This window comes from Triticum aestivum, chromosome 7B, assembly GCF_018294505.1.
Source record: "Triticum aestivum cultivar Chinese Spring chromosome 7B, IWGSC CS RefSeq v2.1, whole genome shotgun sequence".
NCBI classification, from domain to species: domain Eukaryota; kingdom Viridiplantae; phylum Streptophyta; class Magnoliopsida; order Poales; family Poaceae; genus Triticum; species Triticum aestivum.
The window spans coordinates 762,469,786-762,496,447 of NC_057813.1; the positions used below are offsets into that span (position 1 = coordinate 762,469,786).

General features: G+C 45.6%; 3 protein-coding genes and 1 pseudogene across 5 annotated transcripts; all 4 read right to left on the reverse strand.

Moving 5' to 3' along the window:
• Nucleotides 1-363: 363 nt before the first annotated feature.
• LOC123155679 (SKP1-like protein 1) lies at nucleotides 364-3,022 on the reverse strand. Of its 2 annotated transcripts, none has more exons than XM_044573834.1 (2): nucleotides 2,598-3,022; nucleotides 364-716 (listed from the first exon to the last, which is right to left on the reverse strand). In XM_044573834.1, the coding sequence occupies exons 1-2, from the start codon at nucleotides 2,919-2,921 to the stop codon at nucleotides 543-545; spliced, it is 498 nt and encodes a 165-aa protein (XP_044429769.1). In that variant the 5' UTR covers nucleotides 2,922-3,022; the 3' UTR covers nucleotides 364-542. The 2 variants fall into 2 exon arrangements, with proteins under 2 accessions (XP_044429769.1, XP_044429768.1); XM_044573833.1 differs by having other exon boundaries at nucleotides 365-716; nucleotides 2,565-3,020.
• A 3,487-nt stretch (nucleotides 3,023-6,509) lies between these two features.
• Nucleotides 6,510-9,581, reverse strand: LOC123158842 (AT-hook motif nuclear-localized protein 9-like). Its single transcript, XM_044576671.1, has 3 exons — nucleotides 9,567-9,581; nucleotides 7,155-7,316; nucleotides 6,510-7,044 (listed from the first exon to the last, which is right to left on the reverse strand). The coding sequence occupies exons 1-3, from the start codon at nucleotides 9,579-9,581 to the stop codon at nucleotides 6,874-6,876; spliced, it is 348 nt and encodes a 115-aa protein (XP_044432606.1). The 3' UTR covers nucleotides 6,510-6,873.
• A 2,189-nt stretch (nucleotides 9,582-11,770) lies between these two features.
• Nucleotides 11,771-14,060, reverse strand: LOC123156037 (SKP1-like protein 1). Of its 2 annotated transcripts, none has more exons than XM_044574206.1 (2): nucleotides 13,673-14,060; nucleotides 11,771-12,127 (listed from the first exon to the last, which is right to left on the reverse strand). In XM_044574206.1, the coding sequence occupies exons 1-2, from the start codon at nucleotides 13,994-13,996 to the stop codon at nucleotides 11,954-11,956; spliced, it is 498 nt and encodes a 165-aa protein (XP_044430141.1). In that variant the 5' UTR covers nucleotides 13,997-14,060; the 3' UTR covers nucleotides 11,771-11,953. The 2 variants fall into 2 exon arrangements, with proteins under 2 accessions (XP_044430141.1, XP_044430140.1); XM_044574205.1 differs by having other exon boundaries at nucleotides 13,640-14,060.
• Nucleotides 14,061-22,273: 8,213 nt separating this feature from the next.
• Nucleotides 22,274-24,869, reverse strand: LOC123156204 (SKP1-like protein 1; annotated as a pseudogene).
• Nucleotides 24,870-26,662: the final 1,793 nt, after the last annotated feature.

A 26,662-nucleotide genomic window follows, 5' to 3' on the forward strand; every position in this document is an offset into this window, starting at 1 on the left:
CTCGTTTATTCATTTAAATGGATTTTTTTGTAAAAAATTGTAAATATAATCCTAAAACCCTATATGTTTTAGTGTGGCCTTGCCATGGTCATAAGTAGTTACCATAAAAATTTCAGGTCTTCTCAAATTAGTTTGATCCCTCAAATAATTTAAGAAACAACTTTTATTTTTATTTTATTAGGATTGTAAAGAGATAGGGGAAGAACAAGGACCGTCTCTTAAGTAACAAGAGCATCCATGCATCTTGATCGATGAACAAAACACACATGAATAACCAACGAAGAAGCCCAAATCACATGGTGGAAATCAGTGAAAAAATAATGATAAGCAAGCAAAACATCAACTTGACAATAACGATTCATTTGACAAATGATAATTAATGACCATCATTTTTTTTGCAAACATAACCACTGAATAAGTTCACCAACACCACCTTATAGACTCTTGGTTCATTACAACCATTATGACATAAACAAGCACACTGAAATGTAGACATGGGTAATACTAAGTGTTCATTACTTCAGCGCGGCCTAGATGTTCCTCTACTCAAAGGCCCACTGGTTTTCCCTGCGGATCTTCTCCTCCTCCTCGGGTCTTAATTTCTCATTGATGTTGAAGATCTTGCGGATCTCCTCTGGCGTCTTTCCCGTGATCACGTCGGCGACGGTCTGGCAAGTCAGGTCTAGGAGCCCCCTGATGTTGAGGTGGTTCGCAGCCTGAGAGGGGGCAAAAGAGCAAAAGGAATAATGGTGTGTCAGAGTGAAGCATTGGTTTACAAAAACATGGATAATTACATATACCACCTACATAGAGGTTTTTGCGACAAACTAAAACACAAAACAAGGTGTGCAATAATCAAAAGATATTCATTCAAAGACCATAACATGGGTTAACATAAATGGATCAATAGTCAAGAAAAGTTAACATAACTGTCACAAAATAGAGTGAGATCAGACACAGCTACATACATTCCTACATGATAAATGATAATTTTGTAAGTGCATAAGCTACATGGGTTCAGATGACAAGCACCACTTCTCAAAATGCATTGGCAATTGCATTCATCATCCAATAATTTGGATATCAATATGTATGGCTAGTACACCACAATCATCAGTCAAGCAATGATACACAGATGAACACATTCATAGCCAATATGGATCAATATAGTGGCATTTAAAAGATTTGCTCAGCTGATAAAGGCGGCGATAACAACAAAGTTAGAAACATAGTTATCTATCATAGTAAAATCAAACCACAACACAAAAAATGTGTTTAGGGGTCAGTAATATATGAAACTGGAATATGTATTGCAAGTGAAGATGCCACATGTGAGATACAAATCTTATCTGTGATAAAATAAGATAACTATAAGAAAAGAAACTAAAAGTAAATAGTGCTAAACTCTTGCAAACAAGATCAGGATTTTATAGTGGCCATGGGAAGTCATGCGTGGTTTCACTTCAAATGATGGAAAGCATCATCACTTCTAACATGGACAGGCACAATGTATCATCTCGTGATTTAGCTACAAGGACGTAATGTTAATAGAACCACAATCAATACTCAACCAATGCTAGATAGAAGAAGGCATTCGTAGATGACATGGATCAATAGTGGTATCTAAAAGATTAGTTGAGATCATAAATATTTGATACAAAGTTAGAAACATTGGCATGATCATGTGATTTAGCTATCACTCTGTATACAGCAAAATAAATAGTAACTCGATGCTAGATAGAAGAAAAAGGCATTCATTTTTGACATATGGACCAGTAGTGAAACCTATAAGATAATAAAGACATAGAGAGCAAAATTAGAAAGAAGTGTGTGATCTACAATGCATAATTACAAATATCAAAGTAGTAATGTATGATATTGGATTTATGTATTATAACTAAGGATGACACATGCGACATACCACCCTATCTATGATAAACCAACATAGCTAAACAAATTCAGAGCAGATCTACTAAAGTCTAGCATACAAGATCATAATTTCACACTAGATATGGACATTCATGCATGGTTCAAATCTAGAAACAACAGTGACAAATATAGAAACATTAGACCATATATTGCTCTGTGTGGTCTGATGTTTCCGCAAGTTATTGAAAGAGAAACCACTCAATCATCATCCCATATATGTAATTTACAAACAAAATGATAGCGAATCTAATAATTTAAAATGTTTCTAGGTTATTCATATATAGTGAAGCATATTAGACCAGATGAACATGGAACTGTAAATTAATATAGCTCCCTAGATAATGCCCGAACCTAGCTATTAGGGTTAGTATGTATGGTCGGCCGCTTTCTACATCGCCAATAACAACTCTTTGTGACCTAAACCTAATCCATTGTGTAACCTAACCTAATCCAATCGAGTCAAATCTACCTTGATGAAGGTATGAGGACATATTCCAATCTATCCAAATCTCAATCAGACACAAGTAACAAGCCACACTAAACAAAAACAATCTTGATTCCATCAATGGGGGATAGTAAAAAGATAGATCTAGAGAATGTCAAGGAACAAATCAAAGGATGGAAAGTAATCACACCAGTGCGAGGTCGAATATGGTGGCCGTGTCGACCTTGACAAAATTGGCGTCCCAGTTTTTGAGGTCCTCTGCGGGCGCCGCAGGCACAGCCGATGTAGCACCTAACGGCCTAGCTCCTCCACCAAAATCTGATGTGTCGGTGGCCTTTGCTTGGACGTGTTTGTTGCAGTACTCCATGACCTTGGAGAGGATCTTTGAGTTGACATTGTGGAGCAACAAGCCGTTGTCAGTATAGTCATCCTCGATCATGTGCCGGATCATTTGCGACTCCATGGCCACCGCCTGCTCCACCTCAAACTCCTTACCGTCTGAACTCTTGAGCTTGATGATCTTCTTCTTGCCCTCTGCGGCTGCCATCGGGTGGATCGGAGCTAGGGTTGGGGTGGGGAAATTGGGGATCGAGGAAACCCTAACTAGAAGAGGAAACTCTAGCGGCGGCGGAAGAAAGGAGGAAAGATGGGGTGTTTTGTTGCAGGGTTGATTGGGCTTTTGGGGAATTTATTTTGGGCCGATTGAGCAACGTTTGAATGGGTAGATATGTAGCTTACGGGCCTTAGAAAGAAACGAAGCCAAATAATACAAAACAAGATGAAGTCAAACCGATTTTTTTACGAGTTCAAAGGGGTCAAACTAGAAAATTCATAATTTCCAATTTGATGAGGACACATTGGTATCTTCGGTTGGAACAACTTTACCACCTTCCCAGGATGTGGGCTCGCCTTATAAGTTGGCCCACATGGCGAATGTTTAACTTCTATTTATTGTTTTGCGAATCGACTGGCTTAACGCATGCCGAATGATTTTCTGTCAAATAAAAAACATGCAGAAAACAGTAACTGGCTCTAGGCGTTGAATTTATAGTTTAGTTAAGAAAAATAATATAAATTGATATAGATGGTATTATAATAGCATGAATCAATCAAAAATTATAGGTAAGTTTGAGATGTATGAGTCACCGAGCAGAACATAGTACATACGCGTATACCTTCACCCCTATGAACGATGCAAGATTCGTTGGGTACTTTCTGCTAGCTCACGGGGTACATATTTAATTTCTACACATATATTGTTTTTGCGGCTGCTTCGAGCCGGAGGAAATATGTGGATATTACAAGTTGATACATCGACCATCACCGAATTACTCTTATAAAGGATGTTGGAGTACTCTTGATGCCCCCTTCTGCCTGCCACTCCACCGTCCAACCATGTTGGGTCGTTCCCCACCCCTATGAGCGTGGGGTGCCCCTGGTCTGGCACCTTTTCTTTGCCACTGCGTGCACATTTCTTGCAATGAGGGTGGTGTCTAAGACCAACTCCAATGTGCCGACGCGTTCTGTCTGTGCACGTCGGTTTGGGTCGAAATGAACACAAACTGCGGCCCAATGTGCCGACGCAAACGGGCGAGTGTCCGCTTTTTGTCTGCTCGTGACTCATTTCAGGACAAGATTTGAGTCGGGTTTGCATCAGCACGGACATGACGTGGACGCACGCGACGCCCGCCCTTGTCCTCCCCCTAGCCTATCATTCGGTGGCACATTGGCAATTACCCTCCTCTCCCGTCCAAAACTAAGACACCCTGGCACCCTGCCTTCACCGTTGTCGCCCAGTTGCCCAGGCCGCCGCCCGCACCCAAAAACCTCCCCCGACAACACGCGGTCTTGACAGGTACCCTTGCCAGCAAGTCAAGCCTAGTTTCACCGCCGACGTAGCACCCCCACTCCTACCCCCACGACCATGCCACCACCCTCACCTCTGGCACCGTTGTCAACGCTCCAATCCCGGCTTCCTCAATCGACGTTCTCCTCCACGGCCGCCACCACGCCGACAGGCCTGCTGCCTGGTCTGGAAGAGGCGCGGGGCTCTTCGTCGGCCGGCTTCTTCAACCACGCCCGTGAGGTGTTCGACGTTTCTCCCGTAAAGTACAAATGGATAGTGGAGACGAATACTTTTTCGACAACTTCATTTGCGATTCGTATGATTCATCGTTGGACGATGAGGAGTTTGTGGTTGCTACTTTGGTCGCCAATGACCACATTTAGGGGCTCAATCTCGGGCCATGCTCCGGCGTTGAATCACAATAGAGAGAGCGGAAGACTACTTCAAGTCCTCTTCCCCACTCTTCAAACACAAGCTATTTTGGCGCCGCTTCTAGATGGCTAGACATGTGTTCTCGTATTCGCGAAGGGTTGTGGCATGATGATTATTTCATATGCAAGGAGGACGCCCCTGGGAGAGGTTGGCTTCTCCTCTTAGCAGAAATGCACTGCAGCTATTCGGTGCTTGCATACAAAATACCATGTGATCTGATTGATGGGTATGTCCGCATGAGTGAGGCCACGTGCCTAGAATCCATGTACAGGTTCTGCAAGATTGTGCTAGTGATGTTTGGACAGGAGTACTTGAGAGAGCCAACTGTTGCACCAGGTTGTTGGCGATCAATGCAGATAGGGGCTTTCCGAGGATGCTTGGTCGCACACAGATTGTAAGCACTGCAAGTGGAAGAACTGCACATCTGCTTGGCAGGGGCAGTCTAGAGGTCATGTGAAAGTTTGCAATGTCATACTTGAGGCCGTGCTTCACAAGATCTTTGAATTTGGTACTCTTTTTTTGGCACGGCCGTCTCTCACAATGACATCAACGTGCTTCAGCGTTCTCTGGTGTTTGAAAGGCTTGCAGAAGGCAACTGCCCAGAGTTCAATATTAAGATCAATGGTCACCACTATAACAAAGGATACTACCTACCTGATGGTATTTATCCTCAGTGCATTACTCTTGTGAAAACAATCCCAAACCCGATAGGAGAGAAGAGGCAGTGATTTGCCCAAACACAAAAGGGTCACTGGTGATTGGGGCGGGGAGGGAGGGATTGGCGCACTAATATGAATTTGACATGGTTAATGTCAGTTGAATCATCAAAGATATGCGCTGGTAATGGTTACAGGAAGGCAGATGCGGTTAATGTCAGTTGAATCATCAAAAGTACTCCCTCCGTTCCGATTTACTCGTCGTCGTTTTAGTTCAAATTTGAACTAGAACCACGACGAGTAAATCGGAACAAGGGGAGTATGTGCTACTAATGGTTACAATAAGGTGGATGCTTGAAGTAGGAGTGTAGGACTAGAAGGGAACAACGAGGAAATTTGGGACTGACACTATTGAAGCACCCCGCCCCAACAAAGAGGACAGCGATGACGTGAAAGCACCCCGCATGTTCTGCAAGACGCTCATTGCTTCCGACACCAGCATGCACAAGGCTCTCTCCTCTGGTTCATGGCGTCAGAGACTAAAAGAATTTGTTAACTCTAGGTGACAAATTCTTTATGCATCAAGCTTGATGACAAATTCTTGTAGTATGGAAAATCTTTCTTGCATATTCAGAACTAATAGGCAAAGACACCAGGTGCCAGGTAAGGTGACCGAAGACTATTGCTTCCATTTATTCGATGGCGGGTTTGAATTGAGGTTGAGATAATGGGTGGAGAAAGAAAAAGAATATTTTTTTCGGATAAAGAAAAAATTATTTAACGGTAAAAAAAGGTGCCAATGCTATCTACTCCTTCCATTCCGATTTACTTTCTCGTCGTGGTTTTAGTTCAAATTTGAACTAAAACCACGATGAGTAAATCGGAACAGATGGAGTAGCTAGCTAGGATCATGAAGGTACATGTAGGACATGATTGATATCGCACCACTAGAATATTTATGTATCTGAACCTAATTTCACGCCATGCATTTTCCCGTTGCAACGCACAAGCATGTTTGCTAGTAAGAAGGAAAAGAAAGAAGCAAAGGGGATACAAACACAAGAAGAGAAAAGAAAACAAAACTGTCAAAGTTTGTCTGTCTGTCTGCAACGAAGAAAGAGACTAGCTACAAACAAGTTGCTCATTGCTGCTGCCTATAACTACATGATACCATACCATACCATACCAGACCAGACCATCCACCAACAACCGAATCCACTATTTCCATCATAGATCCGCCCGACCGACCGGCGCCAACATCATCGGTTAAACTGATCATACTCGACGACGACATTCATTATACTAACTAGACTTCTTTTTAAACCCACGCAGGAGAGGAACACAACCAACCCAACCAAACCCTAGAATCATCCATCATCCACTAGCTAAGCTAGCCTAGGCTCAACTTCCGCCGTACCAAACTAATTAAACAGTCTACATCCTTCACTCCCGGATCGAGTTGATGTCGATGCCGCAGGACCGCGACTCCATCTGCCGCATCATGCCCGTCCACCTGCTCATCATCGCGTCCAACGGCAGCTCCTCCTCTCCGTGGGGCATCGGCATCAGCGGCGAAGGCCCTCTTCCTCCGCCTCGACTCCAACTCCGTCTCCACCCCTGCCCCTGCCCCCGTTGGCATCGCCGGTCTGTTCTTCCTCCGCCACAGCAGACTCCTCCCCGGCCTTGCCCTTCCTGCTCTTCTTCGACCCCGCGTACATGAAGCTCCCCACAATCACCTGCACCAAGACGCACAATCACCTCATCATTCATTTCTGGAACACAACAGACCAAGGATGAATTAATGAAATGCTGATGTTTCAGTGAAAAAAAAGAAGCGAGTGATCACCTGAACTGTCCCGGCTGCTGTCAGGACTCCACCAACGCTTCCTCCAATCACCCTGTGATCAGCGCCACACAGCTCTATGCATAGACCTCCATTCCGTGTGCGTGAAACACCGTCATCTATAACCAGGTATGATCCAGAGAGGCACAGGATTTCGAATCGACCCTGTCAAATGTAATAGGGGACACGCGAAAATTGTTAAGTGTGTTGTCCGTGACTGGTGTTATAACTTACAAGTGAAGCATTTCTTGGAAAAATAGGATAAATATTAATGACTCCATATTCATCAGCAATGGATCTAGGAACTGCAAACTTGAACAAATACCTCCTGTCCTAGGTTGCTAACAACATATCATGACTTCATTTGACGACAAAGGACAGAAGTAGTCAGGTTTACTTATACCAAGACAACACATCAACAACGTATACACATCAAAGATGCAGCTGCAAAATATGGAACAACGGGAAGGAGAGCACTATGATGACAAATACTAGAGAACAACTGACATTACTGCCGGTAACAGAGCATAATAGACCGTGCTATTGCTACATAATAGACCATGCTGCATATATAGAGAATAGGATCATAGATTTCACAGGATGAAAATGGGATGATAGGTCCATGAAAATGGGTTTTCCGTCCTGGGCAGGCCGGAGACGCGGCTGCATGACATTCTTTGGGCCGTCCATGACGGGAAAAATCATGGTAGAAGCGAGGGCGAGGAAAATATCAGGGAGTTCCAGGTTACGGTGGGAGGTCGGGGCTGGGCAATGCATTGTGGTTTGTGTGTTTCTCTCGTGTACATGAGTGTGTGCGAGGCGTTGGGCTCTAACTAAACCGAGCAATCGCACTGCTAGCTACGTTACTGAAGCCGAGCGATTGATCCCTTGGCTATTAATTGAACTCCAGTGATTCATTCACTGCTGACTAAACCCGAGCAATTCCTTCGTTGTTGCTGCTAACTGAACCCGAGCGATTGGTCGCATCTGCTGCTTACTGAAGCCGATCGAGCCCCCGTGCGAGACGTAGCCAGCCAGTGCTGGGTTGACTCTCGATGAACAGTGACCGTTGCTACCGTGCACATGGTACGTAGAACGAGTCAAGACGTGGTGAGTCGAGCCGGTTGGTTGGTTGTGGATGAACAGTTCCCGGTGGGGGTTTGATGAACAGGACCCCATGGTAGTAGGTCGTTGCCGCGGGATGAACAGGAGCCCAAGGAGGCCATCGCACCCTAGCCGGTTGGGGGTGGATGAACAGGACCCTCTGGAGCCTCTACGAATAGTAGCCGGTGGATGAACAGTAGCTGGTGGAGGCTGGAGGAGGTCGACGGTGGATGAACAGTAGCTCGTGGAGGCTGGGGCACAGCAGTAGATGGTGGATGAACAGGACCTCGTTTCGACCGTCAGCGCTCCAACACAAGTCCGTTTCCTCCGTTTTGCGGTACGCCACACCCCTCCCTATCAACAGGGCCCCGTTTCGACCGTTGGCACTCGAATACAAGTCTGTTTCCTCCGTTTTGCGGTAGGCCAGACCCTTCTCGATGAACAGGAGCCATTTCGACCATATGTGGTCGAACAGAAGGCCCATTTCCTCCGTTCTGTGGTACGCCAGACCTCGTTTCGGCTATTTCATCTAAGCCGGTTGGCTCCTAATGAACACGACATATTCCATTGCCTCCCAATAAACACGACGCATTATGTTTCCTCCCGATGAACACGACACAGTTTCTCCGTTTCGGCCCAGCCGGTTGGCTTCTAATGAACATGACGGCGTTGCTGCCATCCATTGCCTCTCTGTAAGGGCATTCTTGTCCCTATGTAGTTTTGGTGATTGATGACAATGCCTTTGAGGACTAATCGTGTGTATTGAGCATTTCAGATATATCACGACTAAACACAAGACGATTTGATGCCCCTCGGAGATTATAGAAGACGGCCTTTTTCTACGGTTTGGTTCGGTGAAGTTGAGTCGTAGGAAAGCCGTACTATTAAGAGGGGGTCCGCTTTGGAAAGGTTTGGGTGGAATCTCACGTACACATTCCCTTTTGCACCGCCTTTCCTTGAGCTCCTCGGAGTGTTCCTCCGTCTCATCGTGTCTCTGCGAAATGAAGGCCTCAGTCTTGCTCTTCTCAGGCTAGCGGTAGTACTGCTCTTGTGAGCGATACTACCGCAGGAGCAAGCGGTAGTACCGGGCTCCGGCACGGTAGTACCGTAGGCTCCCACGGTAGTACCGCTCTTCCGAGCGGTAGTACCGCGAGCTCTGGTCTAGCACCGCTCTCAAGTGGTGGTAGACGCGGATGTAATTTTTTACATCCGCGCTCCCCGCGGTAGTACCGTGCTGTGGCGCGGTAGTACTGTGGCACCAGGCCAGGTTCCGGAGCAGGAGCGGAGGTAGGGGCAGATGTAATTTTTTACATCCGCATCCTTCATGGTAGTACCGCACCCTCGGTCGCGGTAATTCCGTGTCGGATTTTTGCACGACATTTTTCTCAGCGGAGGTAGTCACGGATGTAATTTTTTACATCTGTGCCTACCAGGCCTGGCCCGTGTCTGCCTTGTGGAAGTACCGCATGGGGCTGCGGTAGTACCGCTCCTGCGGATCTACCGCGCCCTGTCGGTGCTCCTTTTTGCCTGGTCAGGTCTCTGCCTTGCTCGCGGTAGTACCGCGGTCCACCGCGGTAGTACCGCACGCTAGTGCGGTAGTACCGCGCCTGTGGAGCGCTAGTTCCATGGGCCGCGGGCTGAGTGGTGGGCAACGGTTGGAATTGTCCCCCACTATAAAAGGGGGTCTTCTTCTCCAAGAAGACTCACCTCTTCTAACCCTAAACTCCATTGTTGCTCCAAGCTCCATTTTTGGCCGATCTCTCTCCCTAGCCAATCAAACTTGTTGATTTGCTCGGGATAGGTTGACAAGGCCCCGATCTACACTTCCACCAAGAGATATTCGATTCCCCCCACTAATCCCTAGCGGATCTTGTTACTCTTGGGTGTTTGAGCACCCTAGACGGTTGAGGTCACCTCGAAGCCATACTCCATTGTGGTGAAGCTTCTTGGTGTTGTTGGGAGCCTCCAAGTGTTGTGGAGATTGCCCCAACCTTGTTTGTAAAGGTTCAGTCGCCGCCTTCAAGGGCACCAATAGTGGAATCACGGCATCTCGCATTGTGTGAGGGCGTGAGGAGATTACGGTGTCCCTAGTGGCTTCTTGGGGAGCATTGTGCCTCCACACCGCTCTAACGGAGACGTACTTCCCCTTAAAAGGAAGGAACTTCGGTAACACATCCTTGTCTCCACCGGCTCCACTCTTGGTTATTTCGTGCCTTTACTTTTGCAAGCTTACTTGTGTTGTATCTATTGTTTGCTTGTGTGCTGGTTGTCTTTGCATCATATAGGTTGTCCACTTAGTTGCATATCTAGACAACCTATTTTATCGCAAGGTTTAATTTGTTAAAGAAAAGCTTAAAAAATGTTAGTTGCCTATTCACCCCCCCCCCCCCACTCTAGTCAACCATATCGATCCTTTCACTCTCCATGTACACGAGCCCTCGCCGTACGTATGCGCGAGTACGTGTTCGAGACCCCACCCGTATGTACGTACGTGGATGTATTTTTTGGCATCTGGCTGTACGTACGTGTACGCTGTTTTGACTGGACTGCCTCAACTGCTACCGCTCCTTACTCGGACATGGTTCATCGTGGCAAACAGACCGATCGACCGGTATGTACATAGACAACGCTACATATGCTTCGACCAGGTGGGTTCCAGCTGTCGGGGGGCAAGGAGGCGGAATATATAGCTGGTGCGTCCCAGTGGTCTGAGACGGAATCATATATTTTTTGCCCATAATAAGGAGTCACTTCGTTGGGAGCAAAGATGTTGTTGGTGGGTCCCAGCTGTCAGGAGCAGGCATAAGGAGGCACTTCCTTCCTTGCGAAGATATACGTGGTGGGTCCCAGCTTTCATGGGGAGGAATAATTTTTATTTCCGCGTAACAAGGAGGCGGTTGCAGTGTGCGTCCATGGACCTGGTGCGTCCCCACTGTCAGCCTCTCCACGTATAATCCTCTTCCGATGACTCTTGTTTGTTGACCACGTTGACCACGCCGTGCCGAGCGCACCAAGGTGGTGGACGACGGCGAGGCCCGGGACGGCAACGAGTTGGTATTGGGAAGACACGGCAGTGGAGTCACAGACGGAGAGGTGTACGAGGGTTAACTGATTCTGGTGCGGCGTGGTTCTGCAGTCAGTAGAGAATAACATCACTCGTTTATTCATTTAAATGGATTTTTTGTAAAAAATTGTAAATATAATCCTAAAACCCTATATGTTTTAGTGTGGCCTTGCCATGGTCATAAGTGGTTACCATAAAAATTTCAGGTCTTCTGAAATTAGTTTGATCCCTCAAATAATTTAAGCAACAACTTTTATTTTTATTTTATTAGGATTGTAAAGAGAAAGGGGAAGAACAAGGACCGTGTCTTAAGTAACAAGAGCATCCATGCATCTTGATCGATGAACAAAACACACATGAATAACCAACGAAGAAGCCCAAATCACATGGTGGAAATCAGTGAAAAAATAATGATAAGCAAGCAAAACATCAACTTGACAATAACGATTCATTTGACAAATGATAATTAATGACCACCATATTTTTTTTGCAAACATAACCACTGAATAAGTTCACCAACACCACCTTATAGACTCTTGGTTCATTACAACCATTATGACATAAAAAAGCACACTGAAATGTAGACATGGGTAATACTAAGTGTTCATTACTTCAGCGCGGCCTAGATGTTCCTCTACTCAAAGGCCCACTGGTTTTCCCTGCAGATCTTCTCCTCCTCCTCGGGTCTTAATTTCTCATTGATGTTGAAGATCTTGCGGATCTCCTCTGGCGTCTTTCCCGTGATCATGTTGGTGACGGTCTGGCAAGTCAGGTCTAGGAGCCCCCTGATGTTGAGGTGGTTCGCAGCCTGAGAGGGGGCAAAAGAGCAAAAGGAATAATGGTGTGTCAGAGTGAAGCATTGGTTTACAAAAACATGGATAATTACATATACCACCTACATAGAGGTTTTTGCGACAAACTAAAACACAAAACAAGGTGTGCAATAATCAAAAGATATTCATTCAAAGACCATAACATGGGTTAACATAAATGGATCAATAGTCAAGAAAAGTTAACATAACTGTCACAAAATAGAGTGAGATCAGACACAGCTACATACATTCCTACATGATAAATGATAATTTTGTAAGTGCATAAGCTACATGGGTTCAGATGACAAGCACCACTTCTCAAAATGCATTGGCAATTGCATTCATCATCCAATAATTTGGATATCAATATGTATGGCTAGTACACCACAATCATCAGTCAAGCAATGATACACAGATGAACACATTCATAGCCAATATGGATCAATATAGTGGCATTTAAAAGATTTGCTCAGCTGATAAAGGCGGCGATAACAACAAAGTTAGAAACATAGTTATCTATCATAGTAAAATCAAACCACAACACAAAAAATGTGTTTAGGGGTCAGTAATATATGAAACTGGAATATGTATTGCAAGTGAAGATGCCACATGTGAGATACAAATCTTATCTGTGATAAAATAAGATAACTATAAGAAAAGAAACTAAAAGTAAATAGTGCTAAACTCTTGCAAACAAGATCAGGATTTTATAGTGGCCATGGGAAGTCATGCGTGGTTTCATTTCAAATGATGGAAAGCATCATCACTTCTAACATGGACAGGCACAATGTATCATCTCGTGATTTAGCTACAAGGATGTAATGTTAATAGAACCACAATCAATACTCAACCAATGCTAGATAGAAGAAGGCATTCGTAGATGACATGGATCAATAGTGGTATCTAAAAGATCAATAGTGGTATCTAGCATACAAGATCATAATTTCACACTAGATATGGACATTCATGCATGGTTCAAATCTAGAAACAACAGTGACAAATATAGAAACATCAGACCATATATTGCTCTGTGTGGTCTGATGTTTCCGCAAGTTATTGAAAGAGAAACCACTCAATCATCATCCGTATATGTAATTTACAAACAAAATGATAGTGAATCTAATAATTTAAAATGTTTCTAGGTTATTCATATATAGTGAAGCATATTAGACCAGATGAACATGGAACTGTAAATTAATATAGCTCCCTAGATAATGCCCGAACCTAGCTATTAGGGTTAGTATGTATGGTCGGCCGCTTTCTACATCGCCAATAACAACTCTTTGTGACCTAAACCTAATCCATTGTGTAACCTAACCTAATACAATCGAGTGAAATCTACCTTGATGAAGGTACGAGGAAATATTCCAATCTATCCAAATCTCAATCAGACACAAGTAACAAGCCACACTAAACAAAAACAATCTTGATTCCATCAATGGGGGATAGTAAAAAGATAGATCTAGAGAATGTCAAGGAACAAATCAAAGGATGGAAAGTAATCACACCAGTGCGAGGTCAAATATGGTGGCCGTGTCGACCTTGACGAAATTGGCGTCCCAGTTTTTGAGGTCCTCTGCAGGCGCCGCAGGCACAGCCGATGTAGCACCTAACGGCCTAGCTCCTCCACCAAAATCAGATGTCTCAACGGCCTTTGCTTGGACCTGTTTGTTGCAGTACTCAATGACCTTGGAGAGGATCTTTGAGTTGACATTGCGGAGCAACAAGCCGTTGTCAGTATAGTCGTCCTCGATCATGTGCTGGATCATTTGCGACTCCATGGCCACCGCCTGCTCCACCTCAAACTCCTTACCGTCTGAACTCTTGAGCTTGATGATCTTCTTCTTGCCCTCTGCGGCCGCCATCGGGTGGATCGGAGCTAGGGCTGGGGTGGGGAAATTGGGGATCGAGGAAACCCTAACTAGAAGAGGAAACTCTAGCGGCGGCGAAAGAAAGGAGGAAAGGTGGGGTGTTTTGTTGCAGGGTTGATTGGGCTTTCGGGGAATTTATTTTGGGCCGATTGAGCAATGTTTCGATGGGTAGATATGTAGCTTACGGGCCTTAGAAGGAAATGAAGCCAAATAATACAAAACAAGATGAAATCAAACCGATTTTTTTACGAGTTCAAAGGGGTCAAACTAGAAAATTCATATTTTCCAATTTGATGAGGACAACATTGGTATCTTCGGTTGGAACAACTTTACCACCTTCCCAGGATGTGGGCTCGCCTTATAAGTTGGCCCACATGGCGAAGGTTTAACTTCTATTTATTGTTTTGCGAATCGACAGGCTTAACGCATGCCGAATTATTTTCTGTCAAATCAAAAACATGCAGAAAACAGTAACTGGCTCTAGGCATTGAATTTATAGTTTAGTTCAGAATAATAATATAAATTGATATGGATGGTATTATAATAGCATGAATCAATCAAAAATTATAGGTAAGTTTGAGATGTATGAGTCACCGAGCAGAACATAGTACATACACGTATACCTTCACCCCTATGAACGATGCAAGATTCGTTGGGTACTTTCTGCTAGCTCACGGGGTACATATTTAATTTGTACACATATATTGTTTTTGCGGCTGCTTCGAGCCGCAGGAAATTTGTGGATATTACATGTTGATACATCGACCATCACCGAATTACTCTTGTAAAGGATGTTGGAGTACTCTTGACGCCCCCTTCTGCCTGCCACTCCACCGTCCAACCATGTTGGGTCGTTCCCCACCCCTATGAGCGTGGGGTGCCCCTGGTCTGGCACCTTTTCTTTGCCACTGCGTGCACATTTCTTGCAATGAGGGTGGTGTCTAAGACCAACTCCAATGCGCTGACGCGTTCTATCCATGCACGTCGGTTTGGGTCGAAATGAACACAAACTGCGGCCCAATGTGCCGACGCAAACGGGCGAGTGTCCGCTTTTTGTCTGCTCGCGGCTCATTTCAGGACAAGATTTGAGTCGGGTTTGCATCAGCACGGACATGACGTGGACGCACGCGACGCCCGCCCTTGTCCTCCCCCTAGCCTGTCATTCGGTGGCACATTGGCAATTACCCTCCTCTCCCGTCCAAAACTAAGACACCCGGGCACCCTGCCTTCACTCTTGTCGCCCAGTTGCCCAGGCCGCCGCCCGCACCCAAAAACCTCCCCCGACAACACGCCGCTCTCGACAGGTACCCTTGCCGCCAAGTCAAGCCTAGTTTCACCGCCGTCGTAGCACCCCCACCCCCACCCCCCACGACCATGCCACCCCCCTCACCTCTGGTGCCGTTGGCAACGCTCCAATCCCGGCTTCCTCAATCGACGTTCTCCTCCACGGCCGCCACCACGCCGACAGGCCTACTGCCTGGTCTGGAAGAGGCGCGGGGCTCTTCGCCGGCCGGCTTCTTCAACCACGCCCGTGAGGTGTTCGACGTTTCACCCGTAAGGTACAAATGGATAGTGGAGACGAATACTTTTTCGACAACTTCATTTGCGATTCGGATGATTCATCGTTGGACGATGAGGAGTTTGTGGTTGCTAATTTGGTCGCCGATGACCACATTTAGGGGCTCAATCTCGGGCCATGCTCCGGCGTTGAATCACAATAGAGAGAGCGGAAGACTACTTCAAGTCCTCTTCCCCACTCTTCAAACACAAGCTATTTCGGCGCCGCTTCCAGATGGCTAGACATGTGTTCTCATATTCACGAAGGGTTGTGGCATACGATGATTATTTCATATGCAAGGAGGACGCCCCTGGGAGAGGTTGGCTTCTCCTCTTAGCAGAAATGCACTGCAGCTATTCGGTGCTTGCATACAAAATACCATGTGATCTAATTGATGGGTATGTCTGCATGAGTGAGGCCACATGCCTAGAATCCATGTACAGGTTCTGCAAGATTGTGCTAGTGATGTTTGGCCGGGAGTACTTGAGAGAGCCAACTGTTGCACCAGGTTGTTGGCGATCAATGCAGATGGGGGCTTTCCGAGGATGCTTGGTCGCACACAGATTGTAAGCACTGCAAGTGGAAGAACTGCACATCTGCTTGGCAGGGGCAGTCTAGAGGTCATGTGAAAGTTTGCAATGTCATACTTGAGGCCGTGCTTCACAACATCATTGAATTTGGTACTCTTTTTTTGGCATGGCGGGCTCTCACAATGACATCAACGTGCTTCAGCGTTCTCTGATGTTTGAAAGGCTTGCAGAAGGCAACTGCCCAGAGTTCAATATTAAGATCAATGGTCACCACTATAACAAAGGATACTACCTACCTGATGGTATTTATCCTCAGTGCATTACTCTTGTGAAAACAATCCCAAACCCGATAGGAGAGAAGAGGCAGTGATTTGCCCAAACACAAAAGGGTCGCTGGTGGTTGGGGCGGGGAGGGAGGGATTGGCCCACTATCTGAATTTGACATGGTTAATGTCAGTTGAATCATCAAAGATATGCGCTGGTAATGGTTACAGGAAGGCAGATGCGGTTAATGTCACTTGAATCATCAAACGTACTTCCTCCGTTCCGATTTACTCATCGTCGTTTTAGTTCAAATTTGAACTAAAACCACGACGAGTAAATCGGAACAAAGGGAGTATGTGCTGCTAATGGTTACAATAAGGTGGATGCTTGAAGTAGGAGTGTAGGACTAGAAGGGAACAACGAGGAAATTTGGGACTGACACTATTGAAGCACCCCGCCCCCACAAAGAGGATAGCGATGACGTGAAAGCACCCTGCATGTTCTGCAAGACGCTCATTGCTTCCGACACCAGCATGCACAAGGCTCTCTCCTCTGGTTCATGGCATCAGAGACCAAAAGATTTTGTTAAATCTAGGTGACAAATTCTTTATGCATCAAGCTTGATGACAAATTCTTGCAGTATGGAAAATCTTTCTTGCATATTCAGAACCAATAGGCAAAGACACCAGGTGCCAGGTAAGGTGACCGAAGACTATTGCTTCCATTTATTCGATGGCGGGTTTGAATTGAGGTTGAGATAATGGGTGGAGAAAGAAAAAGAATATTTTTTGCGGATAAAGAAAAAATTATTTAACGGTAAAAAAAGGTGCCAATGCTATCTACTGCCTCCGTTCCGATTTACTTTCTCGTCGTGGTTTTGGTTCAAATTTGAACTAAAACCACGACGAGTAAATCGGAACGGATGGAGTAGCTAGCTAGGATCATGAAGGTACATGTTGGACATGATTGATATCGCACCACTAGAATATTTATGTATCTGAACCTAATTTCACGCCCTGCATTTTCCCGTTGCAACGCACAAGCATGTTTGCTAGTAAGAAGGAAAAGAAAGAAGCAACGGGGATGCAACACACAAGAAGAGAAAGGAAAACAAAACTGTCAAAGTTTGTCTGTCTGTCTGTCTGCAACCAAGAAAGAGACTAGCTACAAACAAGTTGCTCATTGCTGCTGCCTATAACTACATCATACCATACCGTACCATACCAGACCAGACCATCAACCAACAACCGAATCCACTATTTCCATCATAGATCCGCCCGACCGACCGGCGCCAACATCATCGGTTAAACTGATCATACTCAACGATGACATTCATTATACTAACTAGACTTCTTTTTAAACCCACGCAGGAGAGGAACACAACCAACCCAACCAAACCCTAGAATCATCCATCATCCACTAGCTAAGCTAGCCTAGGCTCAACTTCCGCCGTACCAAACTAATTAAACAGTCTACAACCTTCACTCTCGGATCGAGTTGATGCCGATGCCGCGGGACCGCGACTCCATCTGCCGCATCATGCCTGTCCACCCGCTCATCATCGCGTCCGACGGCAGCTCCTCCTCTCCGCGGGGCATCGGCATCAGCGGCGAAGGCCCCTCTTCCTCCGCCTCGCCTCCAACTCCATCTTCGCCCCTGCCCCTGCCCCCGTTCGCATCGCCGGTCTGTTCTTCCTCCGCCGCAGCAGACTCCTGCCTGGCCTTGCCCTTCCTGCTCTTCTTCGACCCCGCGTACATGAAGCTCCCCACAATCACCTCATCATTCATTTTTGGAACACAACAGACCAAGGATGAATTAATGAAATGCTGATGTTTCAGTGAAAAAAAAAGAAGCGAGTGATCACTTGAACTGTCTCGGCTGCTGTCAGGACTCCACAAATGCTTCCTCCAATCACCCTGCGATCAGCGCCACACAGCGCTATGCATAGACCTCCATTCCGTGTGTGTGAAACGCCGTCATCTATGACCAGGTATGATCCACAGAGGCATAGGATTTTGAATCGACCCTGTCAAATGTAATAGGGGACACGCGAAAATTGTTAAGTGTGTTGTCTGTGACTGGTGTTATAACTTACAAGTAAAGCATTTCTTGGAAAAATAGAATAAATATTAATGACTCCATATTCATCAGCAATGGATCTTGGAACTGCAAACTTGAACAAATACCTCCTGTCCTAGGTTGCTAACAACATATCATGACTTCATTTGACGACAAAGGACAGAAGTAGTCAGCTTTACTTATACCAAGACAACACATCAACAACGTATACACATCAAAGATGCAGCTGCAAAATATGGAACAACAGGAAGGAGAGCACTGCGATGACAAATACTAGAGAACAACTGACATTACTGCCGGTAACAGAGCATAATAGACCGTGCTAGACCATGTTGCATATATAGAGAATATGATCAGAGATTTCACAGGACGAAAATGAGATGATAGGTCCATGAAAATGGGTTTTTCGTCCTGGGCAGGCCGGAGACGCGGCTGCATGACATTCTTTGGGCCGTCCATGACGGGAAAAATCATGGTAGAAGCGAGGGCGAGGAAAACAAAACTTATTAAACAGTCTACATCTTTCACTCTCGGATCGAGTTGATGTCGATGCCGCAGGACCGCGACTCCATCTGCCGCATCATGCCCGTCCACCCACTCATCATCGCGTCCGACGGCAGCTCCTCCTCTCCGCGGGGCATCGGCATCAGCGGCGAAGGCCCCTCTTCCTCCGCCTCGCCTCCAACTCCATCTTCGCCCCTGCCCCTGCCCCCGTTCGCATCGCCGGTCTGTTCTTCCTCCACCGCAGCAGACTCCTTCCCGGCCTAGCCCTTCCTGCTCTTCTTCGACCTCGCGTACATGAAGCTCCCCACAATCACCTGCACCAACACGCACAATCACCTCACATTCATTTCTGGAACACAACAGACCAAGGATGAATTAATGAAATGCTGATGTTTCAGTGAAAAAAAAAGAAGCGAGTGATCACCTGAACTGTCCCGGCTGCTGTCAGGACTCCACCAACGCTTCCTCCAATCACCCTGCGATCAGCGCCACACAGCACTATGCATAGACCTCCATTCCGTGTGCGTGAAACGCCGTCATCTATCATCAGGTATGATCCACAGAGGCATAGGATTTCGAATCGACCCTGTCAAATGTAATAGGGGACACGCGAAAATTGTTAAGTGTGTTGTCTGTGATGGTGTTATAACTTACAAGTGAAGCATTTCTTGGAAAAATAGAATAAATATTAATGACTCCATATTCATCAGCAATGGATCTTGGAACTGCAAACTTGAACAAATACCTCCTGTCCTAGGTTGCTAACAACATATCATGACTTCATTTGACGACAAAGGACAGAAGTAGTCAGGTTTACTTATACCAAGACAACACATCAACAACGTATACACATCAAAGATGCAGCTACAAAATATGGAACAACAGGAAGGAGAGCACTGCGATGACAAATACTAGAGAACAACTGACATTACTGCCGGTAACAGAGCATAATAGACCGTGCTATTGCTACATAATAGACCATGCTGCATATATAGAGAATAGGATCAGAGATTTCACAGGACGAAAATGAGATGATAGGTCCATGAAAATGGGTTTTTCGTCCTGGGCAGGCCGGAGACGCGGCTGCATGATATTCTTTGGGCCGTCCATGACGGGAAAAATCATGGTAGAAGCGAGGGCGAGGAAAATATGGGGGAGTTCCAGGTTACGGTGGGTGGTCGGGGCTGGGCAATGCATTGTGGTTTGTGCGTTTCTCTCGTGTACATGCGTGTGTGCGAGGCGTTGGGCTCTAACTAAACTGAGCGATCGCACTGCTAGCTACGTTACTGAAGCCGAGCGATTGATCCCTTGGCTATTAACTCAACTCGAGTGATTCATTCACTGCTGACTAAACCCGAGCGATTCCTTCGCTGTTGCTCCTAACTGAACCCGAGCGATTGATCGCATCTGCTGCTTACTGAAGCCGATCGAGCCCCCGTGCGAGACGTAGCCAACCAGTGTTGGGTTGACTCTCGATGATCAGTGATCGTTGCTACCGTGCACATGGTACGTAGAACGAGTCAAGACGTGGTGAGTCGAGCCGGTTGGTTGGTTGTGGATGAACAGTTCCCGGTGGGGGTTTGATGAAGAGGACCCCGTGGTAGTAGGCCGTTGCCGCGGGATGAACAGGACCCCAAGGAGGCCATCGCACCCTAGCCGGTTGGGGGTGGATGAACAGGACCCTCTGGAGCCTCTATGAATAGTAGCCGGTGGATGAACAGTAGCTGGTGGAGGCTGGAGGAGGTCGATGGTGGATAAATAGTAGCTCGTGGAGGCTGGGGCGCAGCAGTAGATGGTGGATGAACAGGACCTCGTTTCGACCGTAAGCGCTCCAACACAAGTCCGTTTCCTCTGTTTTACGGTACGCCACACCCCTCCCTATCAACAGGACCCCGTTTCGACCGTAGGCACTCGAATACAATTCTTTTTCCTCTGTTTTGCGGTAGGCCAGACCCTTCCCGATGAACAGGACCCATTTCAACCGTACGTGGTCGAACAGAAGGCCCGTTTGCTCCGTTCTGTGGTACGCCGGACCTCGTTTCGGCTATTACATCTAAGCCGGTTGGCTCCTAATGAACACGACATATTCCATTGCCTCCCAATAAACACGACGCATTATGTTGCCTCCCGATGAACACGACACAGTTTCTCCGTTTCGGCCCAGCCGGTTGGCTTCTGATGAACATGACGTCGTTGCTGCCATCCATTGCCTCTCCATGTACACGATCCCTGGTCGTACGTATGCGCGAGTACGCGTTCGAGACCACACCCGTATGTACGTACGTGGATGTATTTTTTGGCATCTGGTTGTACGTACGTGTACGCTGTTTTGACTGGATTGCCTCAACTGCTACCGCTCCTTACTCGGACATGGTTCATCGTGGCAAACAGACCGATCGACCGGTATGTACACAGACAACGCTACGTATGCTTCGACCAGGTGGGTTCCAGCTGTCGGGGGGCAAGGAGGCATTTCCTTGTGTGTGAATATATAGCTGGTGGGTCCCAATGGTCAGAGGCGGAATCATATATTTTTTGCCCATAATAAGGAGTCACTTCCTTTGGAGCAAAGATGTTGTTGGTGGGTCCCAGCTGTCAGGAGCATGCATAAGGAGGCACTTCCTTCCTTGCGAAGATATACGTGGTGGGTCCCAGCTTTCATGGGGAGGAATAATTTTTATTTTCGCGTAACAAGGAGGCGGTTGCAGTGTGCGTCCATGGACCTGGTGCGTCCCCACTGTCAGCCTCTCCACGTATAATCCTCTTCCGATGACTCTCGTTTGTTGACCACGTTGATCACGCCGTGCCGAGCGCACCAAGGCGGTGGACGACGGCGAGGCCCCGGACGGCAACGAGCCGGTGATGGGAAGACACGGCAGTGGAGTCGCAGGCGGAGAGGTGTACGAGGGTTAACTGATTCTGGTGCGGCGTGGTTCTGCAGTCAGTAGAGAATAACATCACTCGTTTATTCATTTGAATGGATTTTTTGTAAAAAATTGTAAATATAATCCTAAAACCCTATATGTTTTAGTGTGGCCTTGCCATGGTCGTAAGTGGTTACCATAAAAATTTCACGTCTTCTGCAATTAGTTTGATCCCTCAAATAATTTAAGCAACAACCTTTATTTTTATTTTATTAGGATTGTAAAGAGAGAGGGGAAGAACAAGGACCGTCTCTTAAGTAACAAGAGCATCCATGCATCTTGATCGATGAACAAAACACACATGAATAACCAACGAAGAAGCCCAAATCACATGGTGGAAATCAGTGAAAAAAATAATGATAAGCAAGCAAAACATCAACTTGACAATAACGATTCATTTGACAAATGATAATTAATGACCACCATATTTTTTTTGCAAACATAACCACTGAATAAGTTCACCAACACCACCTTATAGACTCTTGGTTCATTACAACCATTATGACATAAACAAGCACACTGAAATGTAGACATGGGTAATACTAAGTGTTCATTACTTCAGCGCGGCCTAGATGTTCCTCTACTCAAAGGCCTAGTGGTTTTCCCTGCGGATCTTCTCCTCCTCCTCGGGTCTTAATTTCTCATTGATGTTGAAGATCTTGCGGATCTCCTCTGGCGTCTTTCCCGTGATCATGTCGGCGACGGTCTGGCAAGTCAGGTCTAGGAGCCCCCTGATGTTGACGTGGTTCGCAGCCTGAGAGGGGGCAAAAGAGCAAAAGGAATAATGGTGTGTCAGAGGGAAGCATTGGTTTACAAAAACATGGATAATTACATATACCACCTACATAGAGGTTTTTGCGACAAACTAAAACACAAAACAAGGTGTGCAATAATCAAAAGATATTCATTCAAAGACCATAACATGGGTTAACATAAATGGATCGATAGTCAAGAAAAGTTAACATAACTATCACAAAATAGAGTGAGATCAGACACAGCTACATACATTCCTCATGATAAATGATAATTTTGTAAGTGCATAAGCTACATGGGTTCAGATGACAAGCACCACTTCTCAAAATGCATTGGCAATTGCATTCATCATCCAATAATTTGGATATCAACATGTATGGCTAGTACACCACAATCATCAGTCAAGCAATGATACACAGATGAACACATTCATTGCCAATATGGATCAATATAGTGGCATTTACAAGATTTGCTCAGATGATAAAGGCAGCGATAACAATAAAGTTAGAAACATAGTTATCTATCATAGTAAAATCAAACCACAACACAAAACATGTGTTTAGGGGTCAGTAATATATGAAACTGGAATATGTATTGCAAGTGAAGATGCCACATGTGAGATACAAATCTTATCTAGCTATGATAAAATAAGATAACTATAAGAAAAGAAACTAAAAGTAAATAGTGCTAAACTCTTGCAAACAAGATCAGGATTTTATAGTGGCCATGGGAAGTCATGTGTGGTTTCACTTCAAACGATGGAAAGCATCATCACTTCTAACATGGACAGGCACAATGTATCATCTCGTGATCTAGCTACAAGGATGTAATGTTAATAGAACCACAATCAATACTCAACCAATGCTAGATAGAAGAAGGCATTCGTAGATGACATGGATCAATAGTGGTATCTAAAAGATTAGTTGAGATCATAAATATTTGATACAAAGTTAGAAACATTAGCATGATCATGTGATTTAGCTATCACTATGTATACAGCAAAATAAATAGTAACTCGATGCTAGATAGAAGAAAAAGGCATTCATTGTTGACATATGGACCAGTAGTGAAACCTATAAGATAATAAAGACATAGATAGCAAAATTAGAAAGAAGTGTGTGATCTACAATGCATAATTACAAATATCAAAGTAGTAATGTATGATATTGGATTTATGTATTATAACTAAGGATGACACATGCGACATACCACCCTATCTATGATAAACTAACATAACTAAACAAATTCAGAGCAGATCTACTAAAGTCTAGCATACAAGATCATAATTTCACACTAGATATGGACATTCATGCATGGTTCAAATCTAGAAACAACAGTGACAAATATAGAAACATCAGACCATATATTGCTCTGTGTGGTCTGATGTTTCCGCAAGTTATTGAAAGAGAAACCACTCAATCATCATCCCATATATGTAGTTTACAAACAAAATGATAGTGAATCTAATAATTTAAAATGTTTCTAGGTTATTCATATATAGTGAAGCATATTAGACCAGATGAACATGGAACTGTAAATTAATATAGCTCCCCAGATAATGCCCGAACCTAGCTATTAGGGTTAGTATGTATGGTCGGCTGCTTTCTACATCGCCAATAACAACTCTTTGTGACCTAAACCTAATCCATTGTGTAACCTAACCTAATCCAATCGAGTCAAATCTACCTTGATGAAGGTACGAGGACATATTCCAATCTATCCAAATCTCAATCTCACACAAGTAACAAGCCAAACTAAACAAAAACAATCTTGATTCCATCAATGGGGGATAGTAAAAAAATAGATCTAGAGAATGTCAAGGAACAAATCAATGGATGGAAAGTAATCACACTAGTGCGAGGTCGAATATGGTGGCCATGTCGACCTTGACGAAATTGGCGTCCCAGTTTTTGAGGTCCTCTGTGGGCGCCGCAGGCACAGCCGATGTAGCACCTAACGGCCTAGCTCCTCCTCCAAAATCAGATGTGTCGGCGGCCCTTTGCTTGGACGTGTTTGTTGTAGTACTCAATGACCTTGGAGAGGATCTTTGAGTTGACATTGTGGAGCAACAAGCCGTTGTCAGTATAGTCGTCCTCGATCATGTGCCGGATCATTTGCGACTCCATGGCCACCGCCTGCTCCACCTCAAACTCCTTACCGTCTGAACTCTTGAGCTTGATGATGTTCTTCTTGCCCTCTGCGGCCGCCATCGGGTGGATCGGAGCTAGGGTTGGGGTGGGGAAATTGGGGATCGAGGAAACCCTAACTAGAAGAGGAAACTCTAGCGGCGGCGGAAGAAAGGAGGAAAGGTGGGGTGTTTTGTTGAAGGGTTGATTGGGCTTTTGGGGAATTTATTTTGGGCCGATTGAGCAACGTTTGGATGGGTAGATATGTAGCTTACGGGCCTCAGAAAGAAACGAAGCCAAACAATACAAAACAAGATGAAATCTAACCAATTTTTTTACGAGTTCAAATGGGTCAAACTAGAAAATTCATATTTTCCAATTTGATGAGGACAACATTGGTATCTTCGGTTGGAACAACTTTAGCACCTTCCCAGGATGTGGGCTCGCCTTATAAGTTGGCCCACATGGCGAAGGATTAACTTCTATTTATTGTTTTGTGAATCGACAGGCTTAACGCATGCCGAATGATTTTCTGTGAAATCAAAAACATGCAGAAAACAGTAACTGGCTCTAGGCATTGAATTTATAGTTTAGTTCAGAAAAACAATATATAAATTGCTATGGATGGTATTATAATAGCATGAATCAATCAAAAATTATAGGTAAGTTTGAGACGTATGAGTCACCGAGCAGAACATAGTACATACGCATATACCTTCACCCCTATGAACGATGCAAGATTCGTTGGGTACTTTCTGCTAGCTCACGGGGTACATATTTAATTTGTACACATATATTGTTTTTGCGGCTGCTTCGAGCCGCTGGAAATTTGTGGATATTACATGTTGATACATCGACCATCACCGAATTACTCTTATAAAGGATGCTGGAGTACTCTTGACGCCCCCTTCTGCCTGCCACTCCACCGTCCAACCATGTTGGGTCGTTCCCCACCCCTATGAGCGTGGGGTGCCCCTGGTCTAGCACCTTTTCTTTGCCACTGTGTGCACATTTCTTGCAATGAGGGTGGTGTCTAACACCAACTCCAATGCGCCGACGCGTTCTGTCTGTGCACGTCGGTTTGGGTCGAAATGAACACAAACTGTGGCCCAATGTGTCGACGCAAACGGGCGAGTGTCTGCTTTTTGTCTGCTCGCGACTCATTTCAGGACAAGATTTGAGTCGGGTTTGCATCAGCACGGACATGACGTGGACGCTCGCGACGCCCGTCCTTGTCCTCCCCCTAGCCTGTCATTCGGTGGCACATTGACAATTACCCTCCTCTCCCGTCCAAAACTAAGACACCCGGGCACCCTGCCTTCACCGTTGTCGCCCAGTTCCGGCCGGTTGGGCTTGCCCAGGCCGCTGCCCGCACCCAAAAACCTCCCCCGACAACTCGCCGCTCTCGACAGGTACCCTTGTGTGACGCCCCCGATTCAATCGTATACTAATCATGCACGCAAACGTGTACGATCAAGATCAAGGACTCACGGGAAGATATCACAACACAACTCTAAAACATAAATAAGTCATACAAGCATCATAATACAAGCCAGGGGCCTCGAGGGCTCGAATACAAGTGCTCGATCATAGACAAGTCAGCGGAAGAAATAATATCTGAGTACATACATAAGTTAAACAAGTTGCCATAAGATGGCTAGCACAAACTGGGATACAGATCGAAAGAGGCGCAGGCCTCCTACCTCGGATCCTCCTAAACTACTACTGGTCGTCGTCAGCGGGCTGCACGTAGTAGTAGGCACCTCCAGCGTAGTAGGAGTCGTCGTCGAAGGTGGCGTCTGGCTCCTGGGATCCATCGTCTGGTCGCAGCAATCGGATAGAGATAGGGGGAAAAGGGGGAACAAGGCAACCGTGAGTACTCATCCAAAGTACTCGCAAGCAAGGAGCTACACTACATATGC